The sequence below is a fragment of the Mesoplodon densirostris genome, chromosome 3 (genome assembly GCF_025265405.1).
Source record: "Mesoplodon densirostris isolate mMesDen1 chromosome 3, mMesDen1 primary haplotype, whole genome shotgun sequence".
NCBI lineage: Eukaryota > Metazoa > Chordata > Mammalia > Artiodactyla > Ziphiidae > Mesoplodon > Mesoplodon densirostris.
This window is the reverse complement of record NC_082663.1, coordinates 45,269,184-45,289,307: the sequence shown is the minus strand read 5'-3', so window position 1 is coordinate 45,289,307 and position 20,124 is coordinate 45,269,184. Positions and strand designations below refer to the sequence as shown.

At 35.7% G+C, this 20,124-nt stretch overlaps 1 protein-coding gene across 4 annotated transcripts in view; it reads left to right on the top strand.

Moving 5' to 3' along the window:
- MIER3 (MIER family member 3) overlaps nt 1-19,201 on the top strand; it is a 30,687-nt gene extending 11,486 nt beyond the window's left edge. Inside the window, exons 4-13 of one of the 4 annotated variants that reach the window (XM_060092906.1) lie at nt 1,832-1,966; nt 3,171-3,291; nt 4,237-4,322; nt 4,514-4,586; nt 6,576-6,727; nt 9,169-9,250; nt 10,588-10,679; nt 14,856-14,983; nt 15,067-15,209; nt 15,321-19,201. In XM_060092906.1, coding sequence (XP_059948889.1) covers nt 1,832-1,966; nt 3,171-3,291; nt 4,237-4,322; nt 4,514-4,586; nt 6,576-6,727; nt 9,169-9,250; nt 10,588-10,679; nt 14,856-14,983; nt 15,067-15,209; nt 15,321-15,778 — 1,470 coding nt within the window. In that variant the 3' untranslated portion in view covers nt 15,779-19,201. Of the gene's footprint in view, nt 1-1,831; nt 1,967-3,170; nt 3,292-4,236; nt 4,323-4,513; nt 4,587-6,572; nt 6,728-9,168; nt 9,251-10,584; nt 10,680-14,855; nt 14,984-15,066; nt 15,210-15,320 lie in introns of all 4 variants that reach the window. The other 3 variants (XM_060092904.1, XM_060092905.1, XM_060092903.1) reach the window with 3 other exon arrangements.
- Nucleotides 19,202-20,124: the final 923 nt, after the last annotated feature.

Genomic DNA, 20,124 nt, shown 5'->3' with positions numbered 1-20,124 from the left:
AATTGTTAGCTTATCAGTTCCTTCCACCAAGACTGAATTTCTTGAGAGCAGGGATTTCTTTTTATTATTTTTGGAAATTTTATTTCTTTACCCGTAGCCAGTAGTCCTCCAGATGGTACCTAGAGCTCAGTAAATTCTGTATTGATGGGAAGGCGGACTATCAGTGCATGATGAGTGAAAGTTGCCATCTCCCCAGTTCATGGAGGGAATCTGAAACTGTAAAGTTTTGGAGAAATATTGCTAACAGGTGGTTGGCAAAGGCTGTAACCAGTCTCCTCTTACAACTAGTGTGAACCAAAGGGAATGGGCTGCATGGACTCTGCAAGGAGCAGGACTGGAGAAACTCTCAATGTGGTTCTGGCACCTTCGAGGGGTTCTTTCATTTGGGAGAAGAATACTTCATGAGGTTTTCCCGTGGCATGGGTGAATTTCTGTCCATCCTGACCATCCACCTTAATTTGTGCTGAATTTGTCCATGCTCCCAAAGCAGCTTTTTACTGATTTCAGTTCCAAGCTGAAAAGATTTCATGAGTGGCATGGTCATTGGAAAGGTGCATGTCTGCTACTGCAAATTCACAAGTTAGCATTCTGTCATATACCTTATTCTAAGCTCATAACATGAATCTGTTTCATTCAGGCATAGTGAAAAATGTGAGTTCTATACTGCAAAGGTGAAGGCAAATTCTTAGGGACCCCCAGAACCTGTGTCCCCTGTGGGCCCTGGTGGGCAGCCAGCTGGCTCTCTGGGAGCCATCACTGGCTCTCCTCAGCTCACTTTGTGATCAGCTGTAGGCATGCTTTGCATACTCTGCTTTCATGTTTTCATGCTGTGTGCTTCATGACTTAGATATTTTTTTTTAAAGGGAAAATTAAACCGTAAGCTAGTTTTAAAAGTGAATCTCTTAATAGATGGACATAAACGTCTTTAAAATATTTAAGAAATTAACTAGTTCATGAATATATGGTTTTGAAGTTATTTAAATGATAATTATAAATAGTTCTATGCATTTTAGTGGTTGAATTAAAATACTTTAAAAAAGGAAATATAGCACTTATTTTCAGGTTAGTGGAGGGAAAAAACAGTGACTGGGTGCCACTATGTGGCATGGCATAAGTATTCATAACACAGGTAGCCCTGCAGCCAGAGTCTGTAATTTTATCAAAGCAGCACTGCCAGTAAGAGAACTTGGGGGCCTGGGATTCGAACCCAGAACTAAGCCTCAATTTTCTCATCTGTAAGACGGTGGTAATGCAAACTTCATCAGACAGTTGTGGGAAAAAAACAACTGGTACAGAATATAGATATAGTAGTAGGAATATCAAAGGATAACTGTGTCTTAACATTAATATATAAACATAATAGTGTTAGTAAATGTTCAGCAAAGGTTTTCTCATTAGGTATCTTCTAAATAACGTGAAGAATAAACCAAGTGGTCAACTGTTAATTGCAAGGAAACAAGCTAAAAATTATGTGAAGTTATTGACTGATTAATTGGAAGTGTTTTCAAGGCGAATCTTTATAGTAATATAAAAGCAAAAAAAAAGTCTGCATTCAGGCAAATATTTGAGGAAGTTTTTAAAAAGTAAAATAATGCTGGAAAATGAAAACTAAGATGTTAATTGTTAGACTTTTGTTCATATATTAATTATAGCTCTAGGTGTTTGATCTTGTTTTCTGGATACAGTTACAAAAAGCAAAACTAAAACTTGGTTTTGATTTGGTACTGCTGTGTTGATAATGTGCTTTATGAACATTAATGGCATCAAGGTTTATCTGAGGTTCAGCATTGTGGCATCTGCTGAGTTCATGTTTGTGTTCTGGCTTGAATAGGAAGGAAACATGCCTCTAGAAGATTTATTGGCATTCTATGGCTATGAACCTACAATTCCAGCAGTTGCAAATTCCAGTGCAAATAGCTCCCCAAGTGAACTTGCAGATGAACTACCAGATATGACACTAGACAAAGTGAGTACAAGCATGTAGAAAAAAATTCCAGATCTGTTACCATTGACTGTTTTTATTAGTTTATTTAATTTAAAGCATTTCATAATTCTGAATTGTGAACTTCTTATGGATGCATTGCTCTTATCATTTTGGTGACTGATTTGAATATTGTTTGGCTTTGATCTCACTACTTTAAAAGTAGTAATAGCTTCATAATACTTTGCATATTTGAGTATTCTTCCATAACTTTTTATCTTTCCTGTGTAGACATACTCTATCTAAACTTAGATTTTACCCTAACTTCTTCTGATCCTGTGGACACTTGAATGCATTGATTAATGAATCCCCCAGAAGTTTTCAAACCAATCTGGCTTACGCATGGAGTGGATGGAGAGAAGTTCTGTTTTCTTGGGCTCTGGGAGTGAAAGAGACCATAGCAGCCAAGGCCTCAGTGATACGTCTTTAACATAGGCTGGTTGTAGGGGAGGCCTAGCCCCTGCCAAGGAGAATTCAGTCATGGTCTCTGCTAACAGATCCCTGGGAAACTTTCCTCATCTTTCAGGTCTCAGGCAGGGAGAGGACTCCACACCTTCCTGTGAGTTATGTTGTTCCCACTTTTCAATTAAATGTGATATTAATGTACCCAAAACCTTAATGACCATAGTCATTCAGCAAATATTGAGTGCCTACCAGGCACAAGGATGGCTATATACTTACATAAAAATTAATTCTGAACTGTTTCTTTTAAAATTATATCACTAGTCGGAGTGGTGCATTAGTTGGACTTCTAAAAAATTATCGGAAGAGTGGAGTTTGGAGACTTTTTTGTTTTCTTTTAGTTATTTAAGTTGGCAGAAAGTGAGTTTAATTTTTAACTACTTAGAAGTAAGATTATTTTTGTTGTAAATTCACTAAAAATTAGTCTACCACTTCAGATAAGTTCTCTACATACCCACAAATTAAGCAAATTGTTTGTTATATCATAAATGTATAATAATATAGCATCAATATTATATATAATTAGTAAATGTTATTAACTAATTATGTACGTGAAGTAAATTATAGGAGAATTTCAAATTTACTTTTCTCAAAACTGAGACTTCAGTTAGTTCTTAATTGTATTATAATACCATAATGTTTATGAATAATGTTATAAAGACTTTTTTTTCAAAATTGATGGAATGTAATCATTTCTAACCCTAGCATTGCATTCCTATTCTTATAGGAGGAAATAGCAAAAGACCTATTGTCAGGTGATGATGAGGAAACTCAGTCTTCTGCAGATGATCTGACACCATCTGTGACTTCCCATGAAACTTCCGATTTCTTCCCTAGACCTTTACGATGTAAGAAATCCAATCATTACTGATCAGTAGTAGCACTGATACTGTAGCTTGAGTACATTTTGTTACATTCAGTAGTTATGTGAGAATATCTGAGTGTTTTACTTAATTGAAATAAAATACTATTATAATCTGAACAAGATTATAACCTTTTTTTATTGGGGGAGATATAAGCTAATATGCTCTTTAAAAACAAAAGCATTTGCTTGGTTTTGCAGGGCAGTTTTCTTTCCCAAGACTCATCTGTTGCTATGGCAACCAATCTTAGTTCAGCCATGAAATTTTATAGACATTTTTTGGATTTCTGTTAAAAGGCTCTTACTCTCCTGATAAACTACCGTCAGTTTGAAAACTACCATCAGTTGCTCCAAAAGTATTTTTTATTTTTAGTGATTTATTTAATCCTTTTCTTTTAGTTCTTGGTGTTATCCCTTAATGTAGATCAGTAATATTTAAAAGGTCTTTGAACTGAAATATTTTCTTATATGCAATCTTGCTTATTTCTCAGGTATTTTTATGGTAGAAGAACTGTTCAGATAGTAAGTTCCAATACACATACACATATGTGTGCAAAAAGATAATTTTTATGGACTCAATGTGCAGCTCTTTGTGTATGTCTCACTCTGGATTAATGTAATCAGTTTAATCTAGTGCTTTACCTTCTTTTTTTAAGGGGACCATAGTGGTTTTCCTCTTGCCTCTCCAAACTATATGACCGTACACCAGATAATTATAAGGATACTGTGCAGTTTCTTTGTGTTTTCAGTGTCTTGTTTTGACTAGTTTCAAAATGTGAGAATAGTACAAGAGGTTTAGTATATGTGTGCTGATCTCATTTATTCAACAGATTTTTATCATAAGTAAAATATAAAATATCAGGCACTCTTTCAAGTGCTGCAAAAATAGGCAACAAAACCCTTTTTTAAAATTTAACTTTCTTCTTTTAAGCAAATACTACGTGTGATGGAGATAAAGAATCAGAGGTTGAAGATGTTGAAACAGACAGTGGTAACTCACCTGAAGATTTGAGGAAGGTATGTTAAGTTACCATCATAATTTAGTAGACCATTTGGATTAAAGTAGCTTTTAAAAACGCTTCTGAAATAATTTATGATAATTTTGCGAGATAACTTTATATTTGTAGTAACTGATTAATGAATTGGAACATTTTTTTTCAGTATTTATTTTTGTAATAAGTTGTTTTTACTTCTGAATTTTCCTGTAGGAAATAATGATTGGTTTACAATATCAAGCAGAGATTCCACCTTATCTTGGAGAGTATGCTGGTAATGAGAAAGGTAAGGAAGCCTTTTAATTTTGATAATATTTGGTAAGCCAAATTACCGCTCAATATGTTTATTTAAATATCTGATTGTATGCTCATCCTGTGAGTATAAAGATAGATTTGTAGTCAGGGAAGAATTAGGCCTGACTTAGGAGTAATGTGTCATGAGATTAATTAACCATGAGACTCAGAGAACTACCCCCCCCCTTCCCCCCAGCCCTGGCCCCTTACAGTGCTTCTTACTCAGTATGCGAAGCACCTGTTAAAATAGTGGAGCTGCTCTTAAAGTGCAGCTCTTTGGCCTACATCCCACTGCAGTGGAAGTTGGTAGCATCCTATCACCTGAGATAATGAGAACATTAGGAATATAATCCTCTTGGGAAGAAACGCTTAAGGAAAAAAGAAGCTAGAAGAAATTCTCTTGCCCCAGCCCTGAAAGATAAGGTGGTAGAATGTAAAGATTCTGTTGCTTTTGTTATATACCCCTACCTAAGTGTAATCAGTTTTCCTCACATTTTTGGTAGATTCCAACTATAGCTGGTTCTGAAAATATGGAGGGGTGAGGTGGTGGGAAGTAAAAATCCAGGTACACTTTCCTAGCCGAACTTGGGAAACATGTAGATTTGGCCATGGGCAAAGTACATGCTCAGCAGCTGCTGGTCCTTAGATGAAACATAGCGGAGGTAATATTCTCTCAGTTCTATACCTTCAGAAAGGGACGTATACCTTCTCTATCTTTTGAGGGAATAAACTCAAACTATATTACCTATTTCAGTTTTGAGCAAAGTTTCTTTATGAAACTGGTTCCAGAAACTTACCTCAAAAGTCAGTCTTATTGCTTCACAGGCACACTTTATTTTTAACTTTCCTGCTCATTGGGAATAGAAATGCCTGCCTTAAACAGTTGTGAATGTAAAGCACTTACCACGGTCTCTGCTGCATAGTGAGCTCTCAGTAAATTACTTTTATTCGCTATATTTAGTAGTTATTTTACAATTGAAGGATGGATTGCAGTTGAAGCAATGGGATAAATACTTGGGCTATCTGTATGACTTTATTGTGTGAAGTAGAAACCTTCAGTATGGCAACAGTGTTTGTGTTAATAAAATATAGTTTGTTTTAGTGTCATTTCGCTTATTAAATATCAGCTTCTCTAAGAGGTGGAAAGTTTACTTATCTTACTGTTTATCATTTTTTCCCTTTTTTTTTTTTTTTTTTTTTGTGGGTATGCGGGCCTCTTACTGCTGTGGCCTCTCCCACTGCGGAGCACAGGCTCCGGACGCGCAGGCCCAGCGGCCATGGCTCACGGGCCCAGCCGCTCCGCGGCATGCGGGATCCTCCCGGACCGGGGCACGAACCCGCGTCCCCTGCATCGGCAGGCGGACTCTCAACCGCTGCGCCACCAGGGAAGCCCCCCCATTTTTAATTAGTCTGCTTCCTTTTTATTTTTTTTTTGCTTCCTTTTTAAAATAAAAAAAATTTACCTTTTGGGAAGAAATCAGTAAAGGAAAAATATATCTCTCCTAGGTATTTCAGTATTGGCAGATATTTTGATTGTTATTTATTTTTGTTTGTTTTAATTTGTTTGCAATTTTTAACCTGTAGACATTTTCATAGAGCCATTTAGGGAGTTTAAGAGAAAATTACAATAAGGTTATTAAAGAATTTACACAGGTTATTTTTACCCCCTCATTAGAAGAATGTAAGACCCCACTACCAGGTTTTATATTAGACTACTAGGCATAGAAAGCCTTCTAACTTGTTAGTAAATCCAATCACCGAAAAAGCTACTTGCTCTAGTGACTGGAATACTTGGACCTTAATAAAGTTAAAAAAAAAAATTGTTTTAAACCTTTACTAATGAAAGACTCAGCTTGCCAGACAATCAAATTACTAGTGTCCTCAAAGTTAGTTACTTGTATAGGAAGAGGAGAAACAGTTTTGTATACATCTCTAAGTGTGTTCACTACTTTTAATGTGTTGATGGGATTTTCTTTAGCAGTGTATGAAAATGAAGACCAATTACTTTGGCGTCCTGGTGTGGTTTTGGAGAGCAAAGTTAAGGAGTACCTTGTTGAGACCTCATTAAGAACTGGAAACGAAAAAATAATGGACAGGATTTCTGCAGGAACACACACAAGGGACAATGAACAGGTATACATCAACTTTTGTTGAAACAGCAGCTAACTGATATTGTATCTTCTAGATTTTCTTATATTTGATTCAAATATTTCTCACATATGAACTGGCTGTCTCTTTCTGATTTTTAAAACTTGGAAAATACTGGTTTAAAAAAAATCCCAAGACCTGATGATGACCGTTCTATTGTTTCATGTCTTCTGGCCTTTTTTTTCTGTATACACACACATATATTTTACTTTATCTACCATGTTATATCCTTTTAATCACTTAGTCTTATTTTCTTTGCCATTGAGATTTCTTTAATACTTCATTCTTGATGTCTGTATGTTCCATTGTTTATTTAAACATTCTCTGTGGTCGGACTTTTAGATTTTATGTTAAAGTTATTTTTTGAATTATTCTTGAATTTTATTCAGGATGTGATTAAAGTTTATGTCTATTAAGAGTGTATAGGGCTTCCCTGGTGGCGCAGTGGTTGAGAGTCTGCCTGCCGATGCAGGGGACACAGGTTCGTGCCCCGGTCCAGGAGGATCCCACATGCCGCGGAGCGGCTGGGCCTGTGAGCCATGGCCGCTGAGCCTGCGCATCCAGAGCCTGTGCTCCACAACGGGAGAGGCCACAGCAGTGAGAGGCCCGCGTACCGCAAAAAAAAAAAAAAAAAGAGTGTATAAATTTGCTTTAGGAGCATTCGTTAAATACTGTGTGTGCTTGTAGATGGAGTACGCTCCTGATGGTGTGTGGGTTAAGGGTGGAAGTATTGCCTATTAGGGTTTTTTCTCTCTGACGTCGTTTGCCCCTCTCATATACCTTTTCACTCTATCTCCAGCCTAGCTAATCCCAACTAATGAGTGCCCAGAGATAGGTGGACTCAAACTTGAATTTCTGAATAACATAGAGAAGTCAAACTAGCTGAACTTCAAAGTAGTTTTGTCAGCTGTCAAAAAGAAATCCCATTGGCTTTTTCTACTGATATTCCATTAAAACTATAAATTAATTTTGGAAGAATTAGTACCTTTAAAACATAAAACCTACTTCAAGAACATGTTCTGATTCTCTATGTATTTGACTTTTTTTTAATCACTCAAGTGTTTTTGCTTGTTTAAGTATAACATGCATCTAATTAATTCCTCATTATTTTTAAATACAGTATTTAGCACTGTTGTAAATGGGATTGCTATTATATTTGTATTTGTATATTGTTGATTTAGAGAAATATAAATTAAAATTTTTTTTTCTCAAGCTACTATTTAATTTAGTATAATGATTTTTCAGTTGTTTCTCTTAGGTTTTCTAGCTTTAAAGTCATTACTGAATTATACATTTGTTCCTTCCTTACCATTATTATATCTCTTATTCCTAGAATATGTCTTACTGCATTAGCTATAACTCTCAGAGACTTTTGGTAGTTACAGTGGTTTGAGGCCTGCTTTTGATGGAAGATAATACATGTAAGGTTTTTACATTAAGAATAATACCAGCCTTGGGACTTCCCTGGCAGTCCAGCAGTTAAGACTCCACCTGCCAATGCAGGGGGCATGGGTTCAATCCCTGGTGAGGGAACTAAGATCCCACATGCCACGGGGTGTGGCCAAAAATTTAAAAAAAAGAATAATACCAGCCTTGGTTTGATACAGGCTGTCTTTCTTATAGTAAGGTAGTATCCATCTACTTATAACCATTACAGGTTTTGTCTTTTTAAAAATAGAAATGGGTACTGATTTATCTGAAGCTTTTTTAGCAGCTGTTGAGATTGTTTTTAATGATTGATTATTAATGTATTGATTATTAACCTATTGATGTATTAATAGGTTTACTAATATCCTTGCCTTTCTTGAAACTTACTTAGGAAGGTGGATTATTATTTAACTTTCAATTGAGTTCTGTCAGCTGCTATTTAGTATATTCAAAATTCCAAACAGGTTTAATGGGAAGAAATTCTAATTTTTAAAAAATGATATCTTCCATAGTAGATGGAAATAACTATAAACTCCAGTCACTAAAATATCCATCCTTCTATTCCAGGCCTGCTGCTACTCTCTTTTATTAAAACTCTAAAAGGCAGGCAGAAGGTGCTATCAAGAGAGAAGACCATAATTCTCGACTTCTCCCTACTAGAAATAATCATCTAAAATAGGGATATTCTCCCAGCTCAGAAGGCCTGGCAATAAAAAAAAAAGTGAGGAATGATACTGGTAGATGACTTCTGAGAGGTAGAATCAGAATGAACAAACTCTTCGGATACCAGAGTCAATCTACAGGATAGTTACGTAGATTAAATGTCTGGGCAAACATACGCTTCAAATGTCCTGAAATTAGAGAGCACTTCAGCTAGTATTTGTCAGGTCTCTTACAATACACCTGTTTTTGTTTGTTTGTTTGTTTTTGGGTTTTTTTTTTTAAGTATGAACTTTTGGTAAGTTTTATTGAATAGTTTTTTTTCCCCTTGCCCTAAGGCATTATATGAACTTCTCAAGTGTAACCATAATATAAAGGAAGCAATTGAAAGGTACTGCTGCAACGGAAAGGCCTCTCAAGGTAAGAAACACTTGGGATCAAGAGAGGGAAATGATAGGGGATGGTCATTTGGGGATCAGAATAAGCAAAGTATAAAGGACAGAGCAATCCTATAACACTTTTGTATAAGATCTATTTTCATCTTCATAGCAAATAATTTTTTCCTTTTCTTGCCCTCTATTTTTAGACGTACCAGAGATTGTTCAAATACAAATTAGTTACCCCCCTGTCACCTCCAGAACAAAGCAGACCCCAGAGATGACAATATATCCAAAGTAATTAATAAGAATGATTTTATGATTTCATTGGGGGAAAAAAGTTGTTTTTTCTTTTTCTTAAACCAGACAGGAAATGAAAAGGAGATTAAAGATTAAAAAAAAGAAATATGTATAATATATTCCATTCAATTTATTGCAAGAAGTGTATGTTTAGTAATCATGTAATAACATTTTTGCAGTGCTTAGGTTTTGGTTTGTGTGTGTCAAGGAAAATGGTTAACTTTAATTTCAGTATTTTTGTCATTATATAAATCAATTGCATGCACCATAGCTTTCATTAAGTATATGTAGAGTGAAATAATGCTTACTAATATTATATAAATGACTTGGAAAAATATAAAAGCTGGAAACAATACATTTAAACTTGTAGGTGAGATAGTCTATTGAAATGTTTCCTTGTAAAAGCTGCTTCTTTGAAAAAATTACTTTAAGCTCTCAAAACTCTGAACAAAGTTTTCACCTTTGTGATGGGCTACTCTTAATGGCTTTGGGGACCTGGTCCCCATTGTGAGGCACTTCAAGTCTCCTCTGCCCCAAGTAGATTTGATTCATCAACATTGACATATGCCAGGAAGTTGAATGGGATTTAGTCTTTTGAGAGCATGGGCTGTTTTTTATTCCCTTTATATTCCTACAGTATAGCACTCTGCAAACTGACTCTAAATAAATATGTGTTGATTATTTATGGTCTCTAATTAAAAGAACTTACGGTTTTGACATAAGACCAAAGTAAGGCTTTTTTTTCTATAAAGAAAATAACCTTTTTTTTCCCCTAATTAAAAAAAATGCTCATTGCTTAAAAAAATCAGAAAAACAATGTGCTTGAATTATAGAAAAAAATATAAAATTCTTGTCTCATCATGCAGAGGAAAAAAACCAGTTGTTTGTATTTTGGTATTCCAGATTTTTTTAGTTAAGATTACTAACTAAAATCTCCACATAAAGAACTTGTCTGTGTGTGTGTGTGTGTGTAGAAGTTTATAGCCTTTTTATTAGGAAAACATACTGAAAGTAACTCAGTCATTTGTATATATAAGAGTTTTGAGGCCAATTTATTTTGTTTTAAAATTTCTTTAGAAGGAATGACCGCATGGACAGAAGAAGAATGCCGGAGCTTTGAACACGCACTCATGCTCTTTGGAAAAGATTTTCATCTTATACAGAAGAATAAGGTAAGTTAGGCAAATTAGTATAGAGAAATTGCTTAGTAATTACAATGAATACAAGCAACTAATTTATGAGCCTCTAGGGTAGGGAATAAAAGCTATAACTTGTTAATGCTCCCCTGCTATTACCATTTCTGTTACTTTCTGATCAATTTTTCTGTAAACCCAAAACTGCTCTGAAATGTAAAATCTAGTTTAAAAAGCAATAGGTGGGGCTTCCCTGGTGGTGCAGTGGTTAAGAATCCGCCTGCCAACGCAGGGGACACGGGTTCGAGCCCTGGTCCGGGAAGATCCCACATGCCGCGGAGCAACTAAGCCCGTGCGCCACAACTACTGCGCCTGCGCTCTAGAGCCCACGTGCCACAACTGCTGAGCGCATGTGCCACAACTGCTGAAGCCTGTGCACCTAGAGCCCATGCTCCACAACAAGACAAGGCACTGCAATGAGAAGTCTGCGCACCGCAAGGAAGAGTAGCCCCCACTCACCACAACTAGAGAAAGCCTGCGTGCAGCAACGAAGACCCAACACAGCCCAAAACAAATAAATATAATAAATAAACTTAAAAAAGAAGCAATAGGCATAGAATATTGACCTATCCACCTAAATATTTTAGAATCCTATGTTCCTTAGGACAAAAAGAAAGAATAAGCAAAGCATATTTTAATGAGGTTTAATTATCCCAAACTGTTACAATATACATGCACTTTTAAATAATAGACTATTTTTAGAGCAGTCTTAGGTTCACAACAGAATTGAGGAGGAAGTATGGAGAGTTCCCATGTACTTCCTGCTCCCACCCACACATGGCTTCCCCCCACCAGCCCCCCAACCAGAGTGGTGCATTTGTTACAACTGGTAAATCTACTTTGCCATGTTTTTATCCCCCAGTGTTCATAGTTTACAGTAGGTTCACTCTTTGTGTTGTTATAACTACGCCTATCCACCATTGTAGTATCATACAGAATAGTTTCACTGATCAAAAAATCCCTTGTCATATAGTTGGAATCATACAGTATGTAGCCTTTGGAGGTTGGCTTCTTGACTTAGTAATATGCATTTAAGGTTCCTCCATGTTTTCTGTGGCTCATTTCTCTCTCTCTTTTTTTTTAAAAAAAAAATTTATTTATTTATTTGGCTATATTGGTCTTAGTTGCGGCACACGATATCTTTAGTTGCGGCATGTGAACTTCTAGTTGCAGCAGGTAGGATCTAGTTCCCTGACCAGGGACCGAATGTGGGCCCCCTGCATTGGGAGCATGGAGTCTTAGTGTGGTTCATTTCTTTTTATCACTGAATAATATTCCATTGTATGGATGTACCAGTTTGTTTATCCATTCACCATTTGGAGGACATCTTGGTTGCTTTCAAGTTTTGGCAATTACGAGTAAAGCAGCTGTAAGCATCAGTGTGCAGGGGTTTCTTTGGACATAAGTTTTCAACTCCTTTGGGTAAATACCAGTAAGTGTGATTGTTGGATGATATGGTAAGAGTATGGATATTTTGTTGTTGTTGTTTTGGGTTTTTTTTAACATCTTTATTGGAGTATAATTGCTTTACAATGGTTTTTTGTTTTTTGTTTTCTCTTTTTCTTTAAGCAAGTATGGATAGTTTTGTAAGAAACCACCAAACTGTCTTCCAAAGTGGCTGTGCCATTTTGCATTCCTACCAGCAATGAATGAGAGAGTTCCTGTTGTTCCACATCCTTGCCAGTATCTGGTGGTGTCATTGTTTTGGATTTTGGCTATTCTAAAATGTGTAGTGGTATCTTGTTTTAATTTGCATTTCCCTGATGACATATGTGGGTCATTTTTTCATATGCTTATTCGCCATCTATATATCTTCTTTGGTGAGGTGTCTGTTAGGGTCTTTAGCACATTTTTTAATTGGGTGGTTTGTTTTCGTATTGTTGAATTGCAAGAGTTCTTTATATAATTTGGATAACAGTCCAAAAAAATATGTATGATTTTTGAATATTTACTCCCAGTCTTTGGCCTGTCTTTTCATTCTCTTAAGTGTCTTTTGCAGAGTAGAAGTTTTTAATTTTAATTAGTCCAACTTATCAATTTTTCTTTCATAGATTGTGCTTATATTGTTGTTCCTAAAAAGTCATCACTATCCCCAATGTCATCTAGGTTTTCTCCTGTGTTATCTTCTAGGAGCTTTTATAGTTTTGTAGTGTACTTTTAGGTCTTATAATCCATTTTGAGTTTTTGTGAAAGGTGGATACAGATGTCCACTTGTTCTAGCGCTGTTTGTTGAAAAGATGATCCTTCCTTCATTGAATTGCCTTTGCTCCTTTGTCAAAGATTAGTTGACTGTATTTGTGTGAGTCTGTTTCTGGGCTCTCTATTGTGTTCCATTAATGTATTTGTTTATCTTTTCACCAGTACCACACTATCTTGATTACAATAGCTTAATAGTAAGTCTTGAAGTTGGGTAGTATCTATCCTCTGACTTTGTTCTTCTCCTTCAATATTGTGTTGTCTAGTCTGGGTCTTTTGCCTTTGCATATAAACTTTAGAATTAATTTGTCAGTATTTACAAAATAACTTGCTGGAATTTTAATTGGGATTTCACTGAATCTATAAATCGAGTTGGGAAGAACTGACACCTTAACAATAATCAGTCTTCCTATCTGTGAACATGGAATATCTCTCAATTTATTTAAACCTTCTTTGATTTCTTTAATCAGAATTTTTTAGATTTTCTCATATAGATCTTGCATGTATTTTATTAGGTATATACCTAAGTATTTCATTTTGGGGGCGCTAATGTAGATGGTATTGTGTTTTTAATTTCAATTTTCAGTTGCTCATTGCTGGTATATAGGAAAGCAATTGACTTTTGCATATTAACCTTGTGTCCTGCAACCTTGCTATAATCATTTATTAGTTCCAGGAGGGTTTTTTGTTGCTTCTTTAGGATTTTCTATATAGACAATCATCTCATCTGTGAACAGACAGTTTTATTTCTTTCTTCTCAATCTGTATACCTTTTATTTCTTTTCTTATTGCATTTAGCTAGATCTTCCAGTATGATGTTGAATACTTCAATGCTTTTTTGTATGTATGAAAACCTATTGTTTTCTCACAGATGAGATTAAGTGTTTAATTTATTGAAAGATGAAACAGTTGCCCTTTTAAGTCAAAATAAAACCTCAGTTTTGCAATAATTTATGAAATATATCCATTTATTTCACAAATAAGCTCTATCATTTACCAGATATTATTTTAAGCTCTAGAGATACATCAGTGAATAAGACAGGAAAGGTCTCTGTTCCCAAGAAGCCTATATTCTTTTTGAAGACTTATGGCTAATGTGTTTATTGAAAGGTATGCCTTATTTCTTGGTTTAAAAAAGCTTGTTCCTACATTATGATCTTATATCACAACATGCTCACTAATCAGGATAGAGATTCTGAAACTTCCTTATTGGGTACTGATTAAGCAGGGGAGAAAGTGTTTATTGGGTAAAGACACAGAATTTTGTCTGTACATCTGAACTCATACCTTTAGCTATATATAGTTAGAAGAGCCCTAGTCTGCATGTGGAGCCAAGTTGAATGAGGCTCAAATTTTATTGTTGTTGCTCTTCTTACCAAACTCTGTTGGCGCTAAGAGCCAAGTGCATGTTAAAGGAAAAAAATTCTGCCTTTATCTGGCAATCATCTTAAATTCCAGATGCGGTAGAGTACTGATCCCTTTGCAGACGGTTCTCAATCTCTTTGGGGCCATGGAACCCTTTGATAATCTGATGAAGCTGCACCCTTCCCCCGAGAAAAGTGTACCTGCAGGAAATTTTGGGAATTAATAGATCCCAGTGAAGCTCATTCATGGATCCCTCAGGGTTAAGAAGGACCCCTGCTACAGTCAGAATCACAGTGAAAGTTCAGTGAAGAAAAGTAAAGGATGTCAGTGTTTTAAGATTTTCAGTAAAGGTGTAAGATAATTTCTGGATACGCATTTATTATTATTATTACATTCTGATTTAAATAAAAAGCCTTGGGCTTTTGAAGGCAGTCTCATTATTAAATAGTGTAAATGTAATGACAGTTCACTAATAAAAAGTTCAGAATTTCATAATTGGGAAGATAGAAAATAAGACCTATGGGTTGTAAAAAAATAGTTATTAAAAAATGCATAGAATATGTTGATTTTTAAAAATACAACTTTTTTTGTTAGGTGAGAACTAGAACAGTTGCTGAATGTGTAGCATTCTACTATATGTGGAAGAAATCGGAACGTTATGATTACTTCGCTCAACAGACAAGATTTGGAAAGAAACGATACAACCATCACCCTGGAGTTACGTAAGTACTGTGGGATTGACTTCTGGGATTTTTGTTTTTAACTGTGATAAGCAGTCATAAAATTATTGGGCTGTGTTTTTTAGGGACTATATGGATCGTTTGGTAGATGAAACAGAAGCTCTGGGTGGGACAGTAAATTCTTCAGCCTTAACATCTAACCGACCTGAGCCTGTTCCTGATCAACAGCTGAATATTCTCAATTCTTTCACTGCCAGTGACTTGACAGGTAACATGAGCATCTTTTTGCATTTTTTACCATAGCTTGGGGCAAACTTATATTCTCTTTGTGGCGTGATGTCAGACTGCTTACTTAAACCATTTTCTGTCTCTTTTTTAGCTTTGACCAGCAGTGTAGCGACCGTCTGCGATCCAGCGGATGTGAGTTGTTTGGATGATAGCTTTCCTCCACTGGGCAGCACGCCTCGTGGACAAGTCAATCATGTGCCTGTTGGAACAGAGGAGTTACTCACCCTGCCCAGCAACGGGGAAAGTGATTGTTTTAACTTATTTGAGACTGGATTCTATCACTCGGAGCTAAACCCCATGAACATGTGCAGTGAAGAGTCAGAAAGACCAGCAAAGAGATTGAAAATGGGCATTGCTGTTCCTGAATCCTTTATGAATGAGGTTTCTGCAAATAATTTGGGTGTGGACTTTGAAAATCACACACATCACATCACCAGTGCCAAAATGGCCGTGTCTGTGGCTGACTTTGGCAGTCTGTCTGCCAACGAGACCAATGGTTTCCTCAGCGCCCACGCTCTGCATCAGCATGCCGCCCTGCATTCTGAGTGATCGGAGTGAGGGGCCCAGAAACAGTGGGTGTGCAGTACCAGTACCAGGAAAGTATCAGGTTTGCTTAGTCTTTCACTGGAAGTTTGAACTTTTTTCAGTATGACATCAGTGATGTCAGTATGTATAGAACTATATCTTGATTTATCAAGAGTATTTTCATTTTCAATCCATAAATGTGGAAATGAACTATGATCAGCAGAGTTGGGGACTAAGATTGAACTCTGTGGTGCAGCTTTAAGCTCTGCTTATCTCTTCCTCATCCCCAGTACCTCTTCCCCACTCCCTTCTTTTTCTATTCTTTTCTGTTCCCCACTGCCCTCACTCCCAATTTTAAAACCTGTAGACAGAGGCCACCAGCTCAAAACCAGCACAGATGTTCTGAACTGAATGGAGTGGCTTCTATTCATGTAAATTCCTTTTGCCGTAATGGATGCAGTGGAATAACAATGTTTACAGGTACCGATCCTGATCCCTGCTCAATGTAGCATTTTTTGGTTTTATTTTCTTAATTAAATAAAAGCAGGGGTAGGTTTCTTTAAACTGCACAAACATGCAAGGATTTTTTTAAAAATGGAAACTTCTCTCATGTTGTTCAACTAGAGCACTTCAGTTTACAAAACAGCAAGTCCATCTTTATGGAAGCCAGCACGAGGAACTGCGTGCAAATTATGAAGACGCTTGCTTGGATCCTGTTTCAGAATTCTAGACCAGGGCTACCTTACACAGAATTGGTCATTTTACTGCCGGAAGATTTCTGTGTAACTTCATTTATTGGCTAAAAGTTTGGCATTTGAAGGTGTGGTATTTAGATGGGGCTTTGTCCACCATTATCAAGATTGTAATCATAAAAATCATACCAGTCATTGATAATTTAGTTTATCCTGAGGCAGTTGACTTGCAGGGCACAGTCTACAAAGCCTAGGATGTTGCCACTCATTGGTTTACATTTTGGGACACCTCTTAAGTTTTTTTATAGCGGTGCAGTTCAAAGTGTTAATATTTAGGAGGGATTTCTAGATTTTAGACATAAAATGCAGTAGAACCTTGAAGTATATTTAAACTTTTCTGTTTAGCTTGAACAGTTACTGGCAAGAAAAATGTGAGTTCCTATCTGAAATAGAATGGTACGTTACCACTTTAAGTTTTAAAAAGTGATTGACGTTCAGTTGCATCTCAAACTCAGTTTTATTTTTATTCCAAACATTGTGAATGAGAAGCCATTGTCTTAAACTTAGGCCATTTTTGCTGTATAGACATGCATCTTTAAGTTATAAGGTGAATTCAAACAATATGTAATGCAGTATTAGGATGTGATAAGCTTTGCTTTTATAGTTCAGTTAAAACACAGAATTTTACTTTTTTTTTTTTTGCACTGTCAGTTAAAATTTTCAATTTCTACTAGTTGTCTTGCTTTTCAGAAACTTAAATGTTTGGCTACATTGCTGATATTTGTAAGTATAAGTCGCTTCAAGGTTGTGCTGATGAATAGATAGAATGTAGTTACCTTAGTAGTGATGGAAAGGGAGGGTATTTATTATACAAACTGTGAACTGCAATGACATCCTTAGTTTTGGATGATGTGTATTCTTTTCTTTGCAGCATTTTAATGAAGATTGCTTTGAAGTGTTTACGCATTAGCACATTTACTATAAAAGCTAGTTTAGCACAGTGGACGAAAAGTAGTTAAATTAATAACTTAAAGTCAGTCTCTAATTTATACATCTAAAGTCTAGCATTCCTGTATGCACACAGTAAATAATGGGTAGCCTGGGTTCTATGTTGCTTTCAGATATTTTTTTCCAAGTTGTCAGCTTCTTATTGCTGTGGTGTCGTGCTAAACTTTGAACCTAATTTCTTTTGTTAAAAATGAATACACCTATAATTTAGTAAGATACTGGCCATAATCTTCCATTGTTATAACTTTAATTTTTACTCTGGGTTTACAGCGGCTGGTCTGTATAAAATAATTTACACAAAGATGACTGAATGCTAATACCAGTTGCACTTAAATGAACATGCCCATTCTCAATAGCTGATGCAGTAATATATTCAGTTTATCTATGCATTGCTGGGATCTTGATATAAGATGGAAACAGTGTTTCTTATCTAAAGTTTTGATTATCAGCAAGTTGAATGGACACTTTAGTTATTTAAATAAAGGTTTTTGACCAAAATCCAGAAATGATATGAGAGAAAACTAATTTCCAGCTAGTTTAATAGATTTTTAAACGCCAATCTGATTTTAGCCTCTTAGAGAGCGCTAACTAGCTGGTAACGTTTACTTTTAATTCCTTGTTAAAATGAGGCAATAATTTGCAAGATTTTTGTATATATATGTAAAGTCTTCATCTCTTTTTAGATCTAATTAAATATTTTCTGACTGCTTCCTCCATGTATAATACCATTTTTGTGCATGCTTGATGTGACATTCATGAATTGTACCACTATGACTTTATTCATGTAAAATAGCTATTTATTGAATTTCCTTTTAAATCTGGATTTACTGGGTTTTTTCCTTTCCGTTTAAGCATCTTGACAGAGAATTTGTTACTGTTTATTAGAAGAATTGCGTTTGAGAGCGTGAAAATAACTGATTTGCAGTCATACGAAGAAACAGTAATGCCTTTATTATCAAGTGTTAAGCACAATTCTTATAACAAACTGTGATAAATTCTTTTTTCTTTTTCCTTTGCCATATTATTTTTGTATGAACAAACCAAAAATCCATGGTGAGCAGTTGCAGGGTTGGCTGATGTGTCTTTTATGTACAGGGGGTTTGAAGAGGACAGCGGATTCATTTAGAAGTGAAACTGGTGCTGTGATTATAGCAATACTTTACTTTTGTTAGTTGTACTCCACTTTTCCATGCTAGCTTTTTCAGTGTTTAGTTTTCCTCTTGTCATGGTCAACTGCTGAATTTACTTGAAGGATGTAGAATACTGTTTAAACAATACTAAAGTGTGTACAATTAGGTCAAAGAATTGTGCAATTGTTTCCTTTTTAATTTTTACAATTGAGGGTCATAATATTTGAGAACGTCAGATCTAATAGAGCATAGTGATACTCTTTAATTTAACCAAAGTCTCTAGTGAATACTTCAACTTTGAATGTAAACCAACAAATAAACCTGACCACCAAGGAGATTGTTTGCCCAGAGTTTCAAAGCACATTGTCTACAAATGGAAATTGAAATAATTTATAAAAATATTGACATTACTATGTTTTTTAAAAAGTTCTTAATTTTTTCACTAAAAGGAGGAAACTCTTAGTTTTATTGTTAAATATGGTAGATATTAAAACTCCTCTTAGGGCCTCCCTGGTGGCGCAGTGGTTGAGAGTCCGCCTGCCGATGCAGGGGATACGGGTTCGTGCCCCGATCTGGGAGGATCCCATATGCCGCGGAGCGGCTGGGCCCGTGAGCCATGGCCGCTGGGCCTGCGCGTCCGGAGCCTGTGCTCCGCAACGGGAGAGGCCACGACAGTGAGAGGCCCGCATACCGCAAAAAAGAAAAAAAAAAAAAAAAAAAAAAAAAAAAAAAAACTCCTCTTAGATGACCAGTGATTCCAGTTGTCCCAGTTTGAAATAAGTACGCTGTGAGTATGAGATTGATTAGTGACAATCAGAACAAGTTTTAGTATCAGATGTTCAAGAGGAAGTTGCTATTGTTGCATTGATTTTAATATTTGTACATAAACACTGATTTTTTTGAGCATTATTTTGTATTTGTTGTACTTTAATACCTGGTGTACAGTTCCAGAAATAAAAATCTGGAAATCTTTTTTTTTTCTTGGTTCGTGTGAGTATTTGCCACAAATAGATTTTTATTTAATAATCCTTAAGCTATAACACATGGGTAGATATTTAACCACTGTTAAGTTGGTTTTAGATGTAGTAAATAAGATATTTGATAGGTAAGTAATAAAATTGGTAGATAAAATAAGTTTTCTTTAACTCCTCTAAAATAAATTTCCATCTATAATAAAATTCTAGTTATCCCAAAGTGGGGATTGTACGTACTTTTAGTTTCATTCAGGAAGTATTTATTGAATGTCTTATGTTTCAAACAAGGTTCTCAGTAACTGTTGTCATTTAGGAAGACATGAAATCTGAAATCTGATCAGATGTTATTATTTGACAATATATTTATAGTAAACTAGTCTGCCTTATCATAATATTCATAGTTTAGTAGACTCTAGAAATATCTTCCGTAAGTCTTCATCTTTTCAAGCCAAATATCTCACCTTAGCCTAATTTCACAAGTTTGTCCCCATATTTCACTTGCTCTGACCAGAGCTTTCTCTCTGTAGTTCCATTCTTAATATGCAGTGATCAGATTGCACATAATG